This window comes from Balaenoptera ricei, chromosome 14, assembly GCF_028023285.1.
Source record: "Balaenoptera ricei isolate mBalRic1 chromosome 14, mBalRic1.hap2, whole genome shotgun sequence".
Classification (NCBI taxonomy): Eukaryota; Metazoa; Chordata; class Mammalia; order Artiodactyla; family Balaenopteridae; genus Balaenoptera; species Balaenoptera ricei.
In genome coordinates, this window is record NC_082652.1 from 32,754,463 (window position 1) to 32,768,623 (window position 14,161).

The following is a 14,161-nucleotide window of genomic DNA, read 5'->3' on the forward strand; positions in this document are numbered from 1 at the left end:
ACATATTCAGGAAAGACCTGAAAAGAACTTAAGCTCTCACCTCTGGCTGACCTTTAAGCTCTGTCCAAACAGGAACTGAAGGCTCAGGCCAAGTTGTAAATTGCCTGGCTGAATACTGAAGGTGTGTCAAGCACACGAACACACAGAGCTCGTCTGCAAAGACTGGGAGAGTTTTTTGGTTTCAAATATTTAAGAAAATCTCTGTGCAAACATCAGCTAACCACTAGGCTAATGGAACAGAGACTTCAGTAGCCACACTAAACAAAGAATATAGACATAACAAAATTAGTTCAGCAGAAAAGTCATGAACAAATAAATAAGAGCTATAACAAGCAGCAACCATGGGGAGGGGGGAGAATCCAAAGCCGCCACATTTTAACACTCAAAATGTCCATTCTTCAATAAAAATTATGAGACAGGCAAAAAAAAATGGCAAGAAAATATGGCCCGGACTTCCCTGGTGGTGCAGTGGTTAAGAATCCGCCCGCCAATGCAGGGGACACAGGTTTGAGCCCTGGTCCAGGACGATGCCACATGTTGCAGAGCAACTAAGCCCGTGCGCCACAACTACTGAGCCTGTGTGCCACAACTGCTGAAGCCTAGAGCCCATGCTCCACAACAAGAGAAGCCACCACAATGAGAAGCCCGCACAGTGCAACAAGGAGTAGCTCCCGCTCACCACAACTAGAGAAAGCCCTCGTGCAGCAACGAGGACCCAGCGCAGCCAAAAATAAATAAATTAAATAAATAAATTAAAAAAAAAAAAGAAAATATGGCCCATACACAGGAAAAAAAAATTAGTGTCAATAGTTTCAAAAGAAACTCCTTAAGGAAGCCTAGACATTGGACTTACTTGAAAAAGCTATTTTAAATACTTTAAAAGAACTAATGGAAACCGTGTCTAAAGAACTAAAGAAAACCATGAGAATGATATCTCACCAAATAGAGAATATCAAATAAAGAGAATACATCATAAAAAGAAACCAGAAAGAAATTATGGAGCTAAAAAAAGTCCAGTTGAAATGAAAAGTCTGCTACAGAGGTTCAACAGCAGATTTAAGAAAGCAGAAGAGGGAATTCCCTGGTGGTCCAGTGGTTAGGACTCCATGCTTTCACTGTTGAGGGCCTGGGTTCAATCCCTGGTCGGGAACTAAGATCCCCCAAGCTGCATGACGTGGTCCAAAAAAAAAAAAAAAAAAAGCAGAAGGAAAAAATCAGCAAATCTGAAGATAGGTCATTTGAGGTTATCCAGTCTTGAAACAGGAAGAAAAAAAAAAAAATGAAGAAAAATGAGCAGAACCTAGACGAACTGTGGAACAACACCAGCACACCAACGTACACACAGTTAGAGTTCCAGAAGGAGTGGAGAGAAAGCAACAGAAAGAACGTTTGAAGGAACAATGGCTGAAAACTCCCCAAATTTGTCAAAAGACAATGATCTACGTATCCAAATAGCTCAGCAAACTCCAAATAGGATAAAATCAAAGAGATCCACACCAAGAAACATCATGATCACACTGTCAAAAGACAGACACAAAGAGAGACTCTTGAAAGCATTAAGAGAAAAATCAATTCAAGTACAAGAGCTCCTCAATAACAATAGCTGATCTCCCAGCAGAAACCATGGAAGCCAGAAGACAGTGGGATGACATATTAAAATTGTGAAAGAAAAAAAAATACTGACAAGCAAAATTCTATCTGGCAAAACAGTCCTTAAAAAATGAAGACTGGGAGTTTGGGGTTGGTAGATGCAAACTATAACATTTAGACACTCCCTTGATAAGCAAAAGCTGAGAGAGTTCATTGCTAGCAGACCTACCTTAAGAGAAATGCTAAAGAGAGTCCTTCAAACTGAAATGAAAGGACACTAGGTAGCATTTCTTCACCACATGAAGAAATAAAGAATATCAGTAAAGGAAATTACTTAGGAGAATATAAAAGGCAATATAATGTATTTTTTGTTTATAACTTCACTTTTCCCTTATCTAACGTAAAAGACAAGTTCATGACAACTATAAATTTATGTCAATGGGCACACAATTTATAAAGCCGTAATATGCAGCAATAACAGCGTAATGTGGGGGGACAGAAGAATATAGGTAGAAAGTTTTTATATACTTAAGGTATATTAATATGAACTAGATTGTTATAAATTAAGATGTTACTTATAATCCCCAGGGCAACCACTAAAAAGATGATTCAAAAATATATAGTAAAAAACAACAACAAAAGAATTAAAGTGGTACACAAGAAAGTATCTATTTTACACAAATGAAGGCAGTAATGGAGAAGCTGAGGATTAAAACATGTAAGACATATAGCCAAAAATGAAATAATTTAAGGGAAAAATAGAAAGTTCTACAATAGTTGGAGACTTCAATACTTCACTTTCAATAATGGATAGAAAAAGTAGGTAAAAGACCAGAAAGAAAATAGAAGACTTAGACAACACTATCAACCAACTAGATCTAACAGACATATATAGGACAATGACAGCAGAATCCATTCTGAAGTACACATAAAAAAAAAACACTGCCCAGGGTAGACAGTATGTTAGACCACAAAACAAGTCTCAGTGAAGTTTAAAACATCAAAATAATACAAAGTATGTTACACAACCACAATGGAATAAAATTAGAAATCAGTAACAAAAGGAAATTTAGAAAATTTACAAATATGGAAATCAAACAACATATACCTAAATAACCAATGGACCTAAGGGAAATTAGAAAATACCTTGAAATGAACAAAAATGAAACACAACACACCAAAACTTACTGGATGGAGGAGAAGTAGCGCTCAGAGGAAAATTTATAGATGTAAATGCCTACGTTAAAAAGAAAGATCTCAAATTAATAGCCTAACCTTCTGCCTTAAGAAACTAAAAAAGCCAGCTAAACTCAAAACAAGCATAAGGAAGGAAACAATAAAGATCTGAGTTTTAATAAGGACTAGAGAATAACAAAAAAATAGAGAAAATAATGAAACAAAAGTTGGCTCTTCAAAAAGACCAATGAAATGGACAAACCCTTGGCTAGATTGACCAAGAAAAGAGAGAGGATTCAAATTATTAATCAAGAGTATAACTGGGGACATTACTACAAACATTATACAAATAAAAAGGATTATAAGAGAATACTATGAACAATTTATATTTCAACAAATTAGATAATCTAGATAAAATAGATAAAATCCTAGAAACACACAAACTGTCAATACTAACTCAAGAAGAAATAGAAAATCTGAATAGAGCTATAACAAGTAAAGAACTTAAGTCAGTAATCCAAAAAAAAAAAAAAATTCCTACAGAGAAAAGTCCAGGACCAGATGGTTTCACTGGTGAATTTTACCACATATTTAAAGAAGAAGTAACACTAATCTTTCTTAAACTCTTCCAAAAAATTTAAGAGGAAGGAGCACTTCCCAACTCATTCTATAAGGCCAGTATTACCATGATACCAAAGCCAGACAAAGACATAGCAAGAAATGAAAAACTACAGACCAGTATCCCTTATAAAAGTTGATGCAAAAATTCTCAACAAAATACTAGAAAGTCAACATAGAGTTCCATATGACCCAACATATGCCCAAGAGAAATGCAAAACAAATGAAAAAAAAAGAAGTGAAATACTGATACATGCTACAACATGGATGAACCTTGAAAACATTACGCTAAGTGAAAGATGTCAGACACAACAGGCCACATACTACATGCTTCCATTTATATGAAATGTCCAGATAGGTAAATTCATAGAGCTAGAGAGTAGATAAGAATGTGTCAGGGATTGTGGGGAGGGGGTAATGGGGAGTAAATGCTTAATTGGTATGGGGTTTCTTTTGGGGGTGGTAAAGATAGTCTGGAATTAGATAGTGGTGATGGTTGCACAACTTTGTGAATATACTAAAAGTATATACTAAAATTTATACATTTTGAAATAGTTAAAATGGTAAATTTTATATTATGTGAATTTTTTCTCAAAACAAAAATGTTTTTCCCAAATTTAATGTGCTGGTTCTAGTTGATCTGAAGTCACTTTGCCTATAATCAATGAGGGAACATAGCCATTCAGCCTGTTTGTGATAAATCAATTAGCAATACTCCTACCTTACTGCCTTGGGATTTACTATTCCTTTCCCTGAATGAACTTTCCCCTCCTTTCTCCCTTCCAAATGCTACTACCCATCCTTGAAGATGCAGCTCAAATGCCACTTCCTCCGTGAAGTCTCCACACTTCCCACGTTGGAGCACATTTCTTTCTTCTCTGCGTGATTCCCGGCACACTGTCTGCACGACACGTCTGACACTGAATGCATATTCATGGTTCCTGTGTACATTTCTCTACCAGATATTTCTCTACTAGATATACGTTCCTTTAAGGACAAAGTGAGTTTCCTGTACCTCTGCATCCTCCTCAAGGCCAAATGCTATGCCTCACGATCATCCTCAAATTAAAGCAATAAAGATAATTCTAAAGCCTGTTTCCATTATCCACCTCCACACAAACAACTGCGCTAAGGCAAAAATTCTTTGAAATGTAATGAATTTACACAAAACGACTTGAGGATTAGATATTCTTTTAGGATCCAATCGCTACAGAAATCTCTATCTCTACTTATTAGATATACTGACTACTGGATTGCCCTTAAATCCAGTTCACAGGGACTGAAATGTTGACTTTCAGCATGTAAGAACCATTTTGCCCTTAAGTAATCTTCATGACAGAGATAATTCAAAAACTTCAACTGCAAAGCACATAATTCAACAAAGTGGAAAGACCACAGTACTCTGTCATGAACACAATTTCCACAATGTTTATAGTTACAAGACTGACATTTTATGAGAATATAACAATTTTGGTTCTAAATTACAAGCTACTTTGTGCATCACTGTGAGAAATAAGAGTCCGGGTGGTCAGGATATTTGTGCATTTATTTAGTTATTACCCCTCGTTCTATGGTCTTCCTCCTTAGCAGCTTTTTGACACTTGGGAGCTGTTTCTTTAACAACATGGTGGCTTCATTCATTCTTCTGACTTGAGCGATTAAGAAAGATGGAACCTGGAGAAGAAACAGAGCTTGACTAGAAGGAAAACACTTGGGTTAAACCTCCCTGGTAGAGTCTGTCTTCTGGCCACTCAGTATCCAGGAACCAGGAACTGTGCTTCTGTCCTCGTAAAGATTAGGAAAATCTATGAGGATTCCTGTTTAAAGGAAAATGTGTTTGGGAGCAGCCTTAAGGAATGATAAAGATGCCACCAGCAACCTGGGATTACTGTCTCCCACCTCTCCCTGTGCCAGAGGGCACTGCTTGCTCACGAGTCTTTACATCTCCTGGGCGCTAGCAGACATGAGAACATCCTACTCACATTGTCACTCACCTTCCACAACATCTGCTGGTACTTTAGCATCAAGCGGATGATGTGGGCAGCGGTATTTGCTAAGAGTAATTCTTCACAGTCAGAATGTTTGCTTCTACTGAAGAAAAGATTTGGTGCCATTATAGTAGAAATGTTCCATATACTCATTCGGTTTTTTGATTCGTTGGCAATGACTTTATTGAAGAATGTCATGAGGGCCTGATAGGAAACAGCACGGTGTCACTCTAGTCATTGTAAATTATGAAAAGGCATCACTGATTACTATCACTCATTTCTATACCCGTTCACTGGGCCTCTGGAAAATTGTCGGAGCTACAGAATGGTTGAATGTGTCCTGTTTCCCTTCTAACTGCTTAAAAGTGCTAATGAGAAATGTGAAGAGTTTTTTCATTTCTCTGCTTCATAAAAGTAGCTCCATTTTTATGGAATTTGTTATGTTGGGATCTCTATAAATAATAGTTTGCATTTTCTTATTTTCTTTTATCTTAAACAAGCTTGACAAATATTAAAATTAAACAGTAAACAAGGGAGAGAAAACACTACAGCTCAAATAAACATGAAATGCAGTTTTGTCGTGAAGGAAGAAAAGTAATTCACTCTTAATTTAAGGCATTACTGTTAAAAACTATTTTCTGTTTCCTTGGGAAAGGAAAGTCCATTGAAAAAAATGAGTTTTAAAATAAATAAGTTATGAAATAAATGTCATGGGGATATAACATACAGCATGGTGGCTATAGTCAATAATACTGTATTGCATATTTGAAAGTTACAAAGAGAGTAAATCTTAAAAGTTCTCTCAAGAAAAAAAATTTTTGCAATGGTGATGGAGGATAACAAGATTTCCTATGGTGATCATGTTGCAGTGTAAACAAATATCAAAACATTATGTTGCTTACTTGAAATTAATATGTTATATGTCAATGATACCTCAATAAAAAATTTTAAAATAAAGTGAATAAAAAGAAAAACAATTAAAGAATAAAAACAACAAAATGAGTATCTCATGCCTCAGTTCAAAAATATCTCAATCGAAAAGCTGAAAACTTTCACTTTTTGGGTGTCATTTTTGTACTGCTTTTCAATTTTGGAATCTTCAGCAGACCAAAGGGAAATGATTACATGCACCTGTGCTCAGCATTGAAAAAAAAATTGAGAAAGCTTAATAAAAGTTTGGCTGAGCCACCGAAGTATAAACGCCTATCAGAACTTTCTGAAATTCACCAAGAGGGCTGAAATCCTAAAAGGAGATGCTGTTTGGTTTTCCAAGTTTGAATTCTGCTATAGTACATGTAATGAGAAAATGGACAGCACATACTAGTGATAATAGCTAACATTTATTTGAGGGTTTACTGTGAGCCAGGCATTATTCTTAGTACTTTATATACTTCCACTCATTTTATCATCATTCCAAACCCTGTGAGGTAGGTACTATTATTGTTTTACAGTTGAGGAAACTAAGATGGGCAGGGATTAAGTAGCTTTGCCCAGCGTCACTTAATTAAGTGGCAGAGCCAGGATTTGATCCAAGGAAGCCTAATTCTTGAGCCAGACATCTTGATCTCTACAACACACTAGCTTCAATCTTCATTCCAGTCACAATTCAGAATGGAAGAGGGAGGGAGAAAGAGAGAGACAGAGAGGATCTTCTATTAGAAAGGTACTGAATTCTTTGATAACTGCTACATTCTCAGTTATATGAAAGGGGAAATGACATTTTGACTCATATATCTGATACGAGATTCATTTCTTTGGATTAAAAAAAAAAAAGCATTGTTCAGACAAAGCCAAACAAAAAAAAAACAAAGCTAGTAAATTTCCAGCTTTTGAAAAATTACCAAATCGTATCAAAACAGACATTCTTATGCCTTTGCCAATCCCCATTCTTGGGTGGAGGATATAATACAATTGACATAGATGGTTTCACTTGGTAGGAGGAAAGGTCCTCACCAAACTGAAATGTCTGACAAGAGGTAGCACGAAGACTCATCTTTGTTTTCAGCATCATGTTTACCGGCCTCAAAATTATAACTCTTTCCAACTCATCCTCACCTCAATTTCATTTTAAAGATTCCAAGCACCTGTTGTACTTATAACAGATTTCCTATTGTATACAGAATCATTATCAAAACAGCAACAGAAACTTTGAGTTTTACAAACATAAAACAGAGAAATGAATTTGAAATAAAAGGAGGGATATTTGGGATGGAGAACTATGGAATACAATTCTATCAAATATTCTATTTTATGTTAATGGAGAAATCACTTTTCTGAGCTTAATTTTCTTAATCTGGAAAATGGCAAGGTCCTATCAGGTGATCTGTAAAATTCTGGGATTCTATAATTCTTTAAATTGAATTATGGTAAGACATGAACATTCTAGAAATTTCATTTAAAGCAGGGGTTTCATTCACTTCTGACATTATTCCATTTAAGTCTTCCATCTTTGCTTCTTCCTCCTACTCCAAACCCTCGCCTGGCACACTGTAGATGCTCAACATCTCTTAACAGATTGAATGAACGAAACAAGTGTTCAAAGAAGATTCCAGGATTCACATTCCTTCCTGGCTTCCTCAGGAGAACAGCGGTGGGAATGAGGAAAGGCAGCGGGTTTGCTGCAGGCTCAGCTGGTTGGTAAGTTGTCCTCTCAGTTTTCATTTTTCCACCTGAGCCATTTCCTCTGACCAATAAGAATCAATGACAGACCATGAGGTCGATACAACATACCTGGGCTGTGTCCCTGTTGGCCTCAGGCAGTGCCATGATCATGAGGTGTAAGGCTTGAAACTGTACTTTGATGTGAGGCCCTCCTAACAAGAAAACAGAAATAACCACTCATTTTGAACAATGCTGATGCATTCTGACAGCATTTCTTGCTAACATCTGGTGGCATAGGAGGGCCCTGACAGCTTTCAGCGGTAAAGACTCAGGTTTTGTGACCGACAATGTAAGTCTGTTCACTTGGACAGGAGCCTCAGTCTATCAACTCTTTTTTAGCATCCTAGGATGCCACTGTAGAGGCAGGTGGCCAACGAGATCCTCTACTCTGGATCCGTATAACATTTCTCTTTTCAAAGTACTTTCATAGATCTTGCTTTCCTTTTATGCTATAAACAGTTGGCTTGAAGCTCAATTCAAGAGAAAATAAATTTTATTTCCATACGATGAGGCAGCCAAGCATAATCATTAGGAGCAGAGATTCTAGAACCAGATTCAAATTCTGCACGTACTATTTAGTCACTGAGTGACCTTGGGCAGGCTATTTAACCCCTGTTGCTTCTATTTTATCATGTGTAAAATGGGAATCGTCATAATACCTACCTCACTGGGCCATTATGAAGGTTAAATGAGTTAATGTATAGTGTTTACATCAGTACCTGTATATAGTTACCTCCATAGGTGTTTGCTCTTGTTATTTGATCAGTGACATTTATTTTAGCTCTTAAATGGACATGAAGGGAACGTAACCACAGTTGGATCTTTGGAGATCCAGAAGATGGCACCAGAGGGTTGGCATTCTACTACTGTGTGTTCTCAATATTGGCTCTTTTCCCATTTTAGGGAAAGGATTTTAGAAAACCTATCCACAACTGGATAATTCACAGCCAGCTGTGTTGAAAACGTAGGGTATTCCAGAGCATCCAGGCTTTGCCTGGTCTCTCTGTATTCTCCCCACAACGGTCTCTTGGTAGGGAGGTCCTGCAGGGAAGCATGACGTTCTGTAATCCCCAGGGAGCTCTCAAGTTGAAGGAAAATCTATCCATTTACGACTCAGTGGATAAAGGCAGTCAGCTGCCTATAGAGTTACTTAGCTTTACAGTAGTGGAAACACTCTCGTGACAAACTACTAGGTCACAGGAGGTCGTGTGCATCCGCGTTAGGAGTAAATGATTATTGTGTGTAACCATGTAATGAAGGAACAGTTGGGAGGAGTATTTATAGGCTCATATTGTCTCAGCACAATCCCCATGTGGATTTTTAAAAATTTATGTCAAATTTGTAAACAAAAATGACACAGGTCCAGGTTGTTTTTGGAAATGGCTAATGCACACTGATGTGAGTTTGCCTGAATAACAGGCACTAACAGGAGCATATCTCAGTACAAAGCATTTGGGGGCAGATAAGACATTATTTCAGTGCATCAATTGCAGGCTAAGGGCTGTCTATAATTTTCCAATGCAACCCAAAAAAACCTCTGGGGGGAAACACTAGATGCAGATGCAGGCTCTCTATTTCCATTAATTCCAGATAAATTATGAAGTTCCCTTTAAGATTAAAAATCATCTTCAAGAAATACATGGAAAAGACTCTGACAAGTACAGGTTTCTGGTAACGGACTGTACTGCTGAACTGAATGAATAAGCATTTTCAGAACTCTAATGAAAAACTGATGAACTCATAAAAGTGCTAACAAAAGATCAAGACGAAAAAAAAAATTAATTACATGGGACTGAGTGAACTGATGAGGATGAGTATAATTTTTGTGACTTTCTGTCTGAATTTAAAAAAAAAAAAAAAAAAAAAAAATTCCACAAGGACTCAGAGGCAAAGAATATACAAATCAATTTTCACTGCAAAGTAAAGGAGCTGTTACAGTGGAGGATTACTGGACTGAATGTCAATACTATGACATAGTATGAGTGTGTTTCATGTTTGGTAATTGCAATCATTGTTGCTTTTGTTGTGGTCATCCATGTACAATGCTTGGTGTCAGTCGATTTATCTCTTGTAAAAATAAAATACAGTGTGTGTGTGAAAAAAAAATAAAAAAAAAAAAAAAAAAAAAAAAAACCAAAAAAAAAAAAAAAAAAAAAAAGATTAAAAATCTAAACTGGCAAATAATCCATTTTCATTTTGCTTAGGAAACCCGGCCCTACACTGTTTTGTGGTTAATAGTTTTGTAGTTAATTCATTTATCGCACCCTAGTTAAGAGTCATTTTTTTCATTCCTGAGGTCATTATTTTCCCAGAAAGTTATTAAACTTTTCATGAAAGTATCTAAGGTTTAATTGATGAACTATTAGTCTTTTAATTTCATGGGCAATTTTTGGACCAAGTTTGAAAAGAGAAAAGAGAAAGTAATTACACTAGTGGAAAAGACTACGTTCTCTGACCTCCGTTTTAGAGTAAATACAGGGGCAGCTTGAACACACAGATGTCCACAGTTCTTCCCTTCAGAAAATCTCATTACAACTAGAGCTTACTCCCGGTGGCAAAAAGGCCATTCTCCCCAATGGCAGCAGCCCAGAACTTTGGGCTTCCTGTGGGGTTGGCTGGTTATCAAATCAATCACGACAATATAGTATTTTTCACTTTCAAAGTCATACAAAGAAATGTGGATCGTCCTGTGAAACTTTTCAGGATATTTTCCAGATTCTCTCCCTTCATTGGAGTGTACTGGCTTCAACATCTGAATAATGATATTAAGAAAAACTAAATATGATTTCCTTCTGAAATACGATTCTCCAAACAGGTCTTATATGGTGATTGACTCCTCCTTGCATAATTCCATAAGACCAAAAAAAGAAAAACTAAAACAAAAAATCATCTGTGGCACCATTTGTTTTGATGAATTGTTCAGTAAATAAACTGCAGATCAAAGTGAAGTTAAGACTTCTGCAGCCCGTCTTCCAGGACAGCAAACTTTACAGAAGATCCTGTGTTTCTCTGACTTAGAAATAGAGGGAGGGAGTTCTGTTTCTGGTATGGCTGAGTAAGCTCTTACCCAATCAACCCTCCTTAAGACAACTGTACACTCTGGACAAAGTACAAAAAACAACTACCTGAGGCAGTGGAGAATGAACAAAAGCAGGCAGATTTAGGAGGGCACTGGACACTTGGCATTAGGGAATGGCACAGGGAGAGTGTCCAATTTTCTGGCTTTTAGTTTGAGGTCAGGCCATTGACAGCAATGGCATGAGGTGGCTGAAATTCCAAAAGAAAACCCCAATCTTTCTGGCCTGAACAAAGAGAGGACAGCGTTCAGAATGACCACAGCCACTGGGAAGTTATGGGGAATCCCAGAAAGGAAAGGTCAAGAGATAGAAGGCCCTAATTCTGGTGTAAAATCCACCCAAATGTTGGCTCACCCCATAAACCATGCATATGTGGTGTAGCACAGGTAAGTATTAAATAGCAAATTGTCTGCTTAAATACAAACAAAAAACAAAACTAACCAAAAAAACCCCACTCCTTGGAGAAATATTACAGAACACAGAGTTTCCAAAAAAGTATTCACAAGGTTCTGGATACAGTTTAAACTTACTTGACATAAATAGTGACCCATTTTCAAGGGAAGAGACAGCCAACAGAGGCCAACCCTCAGATGACCCAGATGTTGGAACTAGTTATGAAGCAGCTATCATAACTATGCTCAATGATATGAAGGTAAATATGCTTACAATGAATGAAAAGATAGGGAATGTCAGCAAGTAGAAAATAGTTTTAAAGTAGCAACTGGAGATTCTAGAACTGAAAATATACAATATCTGAAATAAAAAAGAACGAAGAGAACTAGTTCTCTCTTTCTTTCATAAAACAAAAACACTACATCATACAAAGAAAAGAGATACTGGTCACAGCATGTCAATTAAAGCTTAGAAAAGGACTGCCTTGTCTTATCATATTCTTTTCTCTGAAGACACAGCGGATTATTTTATGAATCTGGTTTAGTTAAAATTTTTAAAGATTTAGAACCAACTAATTTTTAGGACAAATTTTGTCATACAACTTAGGATGTGACTATTATTTTCTATGATTGTGATTTTAAGGATTTTATACTTCTGGTCAACCTGCAGAAGGTTGTAAACTGGCAGATACGGGTAATACTTGCTACGCTCATGTAGTGTTTTAAAATTTGAATTTGTGGCTGACATTTTCAAATGAAGAGTTTCGTCATTAGAGCCTGGATTTTGGCTTTCACTCCTGCATGGTAACCATCATCCAGAGCTGAGCAGTGGCCAACCTCTTTATATGGGATATGTCCTCTCAATCTGGCCACAGTCCCTTTCTGTCCATATAGAATCACCATTTACTTAGCATGCTTATACATATTTAGACTTGTGACTCCTGAATTCCTCAGGTTGGTAGTCAAAGCTCACACTATGTAGCCCCATCTTACTTTTCTAAATTTCTCTCATCACACCTTCTTCAGTATTCAACCTTTAGGATGAAATTACTTTCTGACTGCCAAATACAACACACACACACTGTCCAGTTTCTATACTTTTTATCCAAGTACCTCAGTTAAGGCCTCATCTATGTGACTTTTTAAGTTTCAGAAACACTATGTGATAGTGTAATTTTCAGAGACAAAACACCTTCTGCGTGCTACATCCTCAGACCCAGGACCTCGGATTTAAAGAAGGGAGAGATCTTATGTTTTTTGAAGGACTAATATACACCAGGCACTATCCTAGATGTCTTCATTCAATACCCACAACAACCCTGACAAGTAATTATTATCTGTAATTTACAGGTGCAGCAGTGAAGCTCAGAAAGGCTGACTGCATAGTTAACAGATGGTTGAGCAGGAATTCAAATCTCAAGAGCCAGGTCTTTCCGTAACCCTCTCTGCCTTTTAATGATTATAAAACCCTCTAAATCATATCAACCAGACTCAGAAATATAAACATGCGAAGAGATGACAGTTTACCATCAAACTCAATATATCATCAAGCAGCACCAGGAAATAGCAAATCTATACATTTATGATCACATCTGATTACGCATCTTTCTTCTGCTCTGTGCCACTTTATTGACCTTGTATCTTAGTCCATTCACACTTAACTTCTTCCACCTACCTTCCATTAGAGTGATGAAAGCAGGTATATATTCCACAGGGAAGAGAGAGGTGGGTAGTTCTCTGAAAAATGCTTTCAACATTACTGCAGCTTCTCTGTGGCACATTTTCTCCCATTTAAACTTATCAGCATTAAACTTGGCATCCAGTTCTTCACGGTATTGCTGAAAATCAAGGAAAACAGTGAGTTTTACCACCTAATCCTCCCCCTTTAAAAACTGTCATTACATAAACTATTTTTGTAATTAGATTGAAAAGCCAATATCTACTAAGCTTATCTTTTTTTCAACATGATTAAAGAACTGAAATAGCTCTTTCTGAATATATATTAAGTTTTCTAAAATCCTTTTAGAATAATGTTAATCTTAAAATAATTTGCCATCTACACAAATACAAAAGTTCTTTACTCAGATCATAGTTTCATTTATATGGTTTTGGCAGAATATTGCCTATGCCCACATCATAAATGCACTGCAAGATTTTGACAAAGCCTCCACTTCCCCCTTTTTTTCAATGATCCCTTCCTTCTGCCACCCCGTCTTCTGTTTCTAAATTAGATCAAGAATGTATGCCTCTTGGCTAGTTCACATACAGAATGAGAAATATCCCAACAAAGGAACTTTGACCTCACTGCAACATGCACACCAATGATATCTTCCTGGAGCAGTTACAGCAAAGTTTTATGCCAAGACGTACACATGTCTTCCACATGTCTGCATGTTTGCCCAATCCTTCATAAGGTTGGGAACACTGTGTAAATACTTTTTAAAAAAATCATTAATCGTCCTTAAGTTTTACTTGGGTTATACATTTTACATTATTAATTCATTTGATGACCAGTGCCCCCCATTCTACTGCTCCCTTGAATTACAGTTTACCAGTAATACCAGGCAGCTATAGTCAGTTTCCCAACTGACAATAACTGCTTCAAAAAGGATTCTTAAAAAAAAAAAAAAGGGAAAACTCTGAAAATCCTTAAGGCCTT

General features: G+C 36.8%; 1 protein-coding gene across 14 annotated transcripts in view; it reads right to left on the reverse strand.

Moving 5' to 3' along the window:
* The window catches only part of ARHGAP28 (Rho GTPase activating protein 28), a 155,860-nt gene that overhangs the window by 15,182 nt on the left and 126,517 nt on the right, over positions 1-14,161 (reverse strand). For all 14 annotated transcript variants that reach the window (XR_009497251.1, XR_009497252.1, XM_059894305.1 and 11 more), the window contains 4 exons: positions 13,178-13,340; positions 8,103-8,185; positions 5,379-5,576; positions 4,945-5,058 (listed from right to left, as the gene is read on the reverse strand). Coding sequence is in view for 12 of the 14 variants with exons in the window: in XM_059894305.1 (XP_059750288.1) it covers positions 4,945-5,058; positions 5,379-5,576; positions 8,103-8,185; positions 13,178-13,340 (558 nt within the window). In the remaining 2 variants the exon portion in view is untranslated. The remainder of the gene's footprint in view (positions 1-4,944; positions 5,059-5,378; positions 5,577-8,102; positions 8,186-13,177; positions 13,341-14,161) is intronic.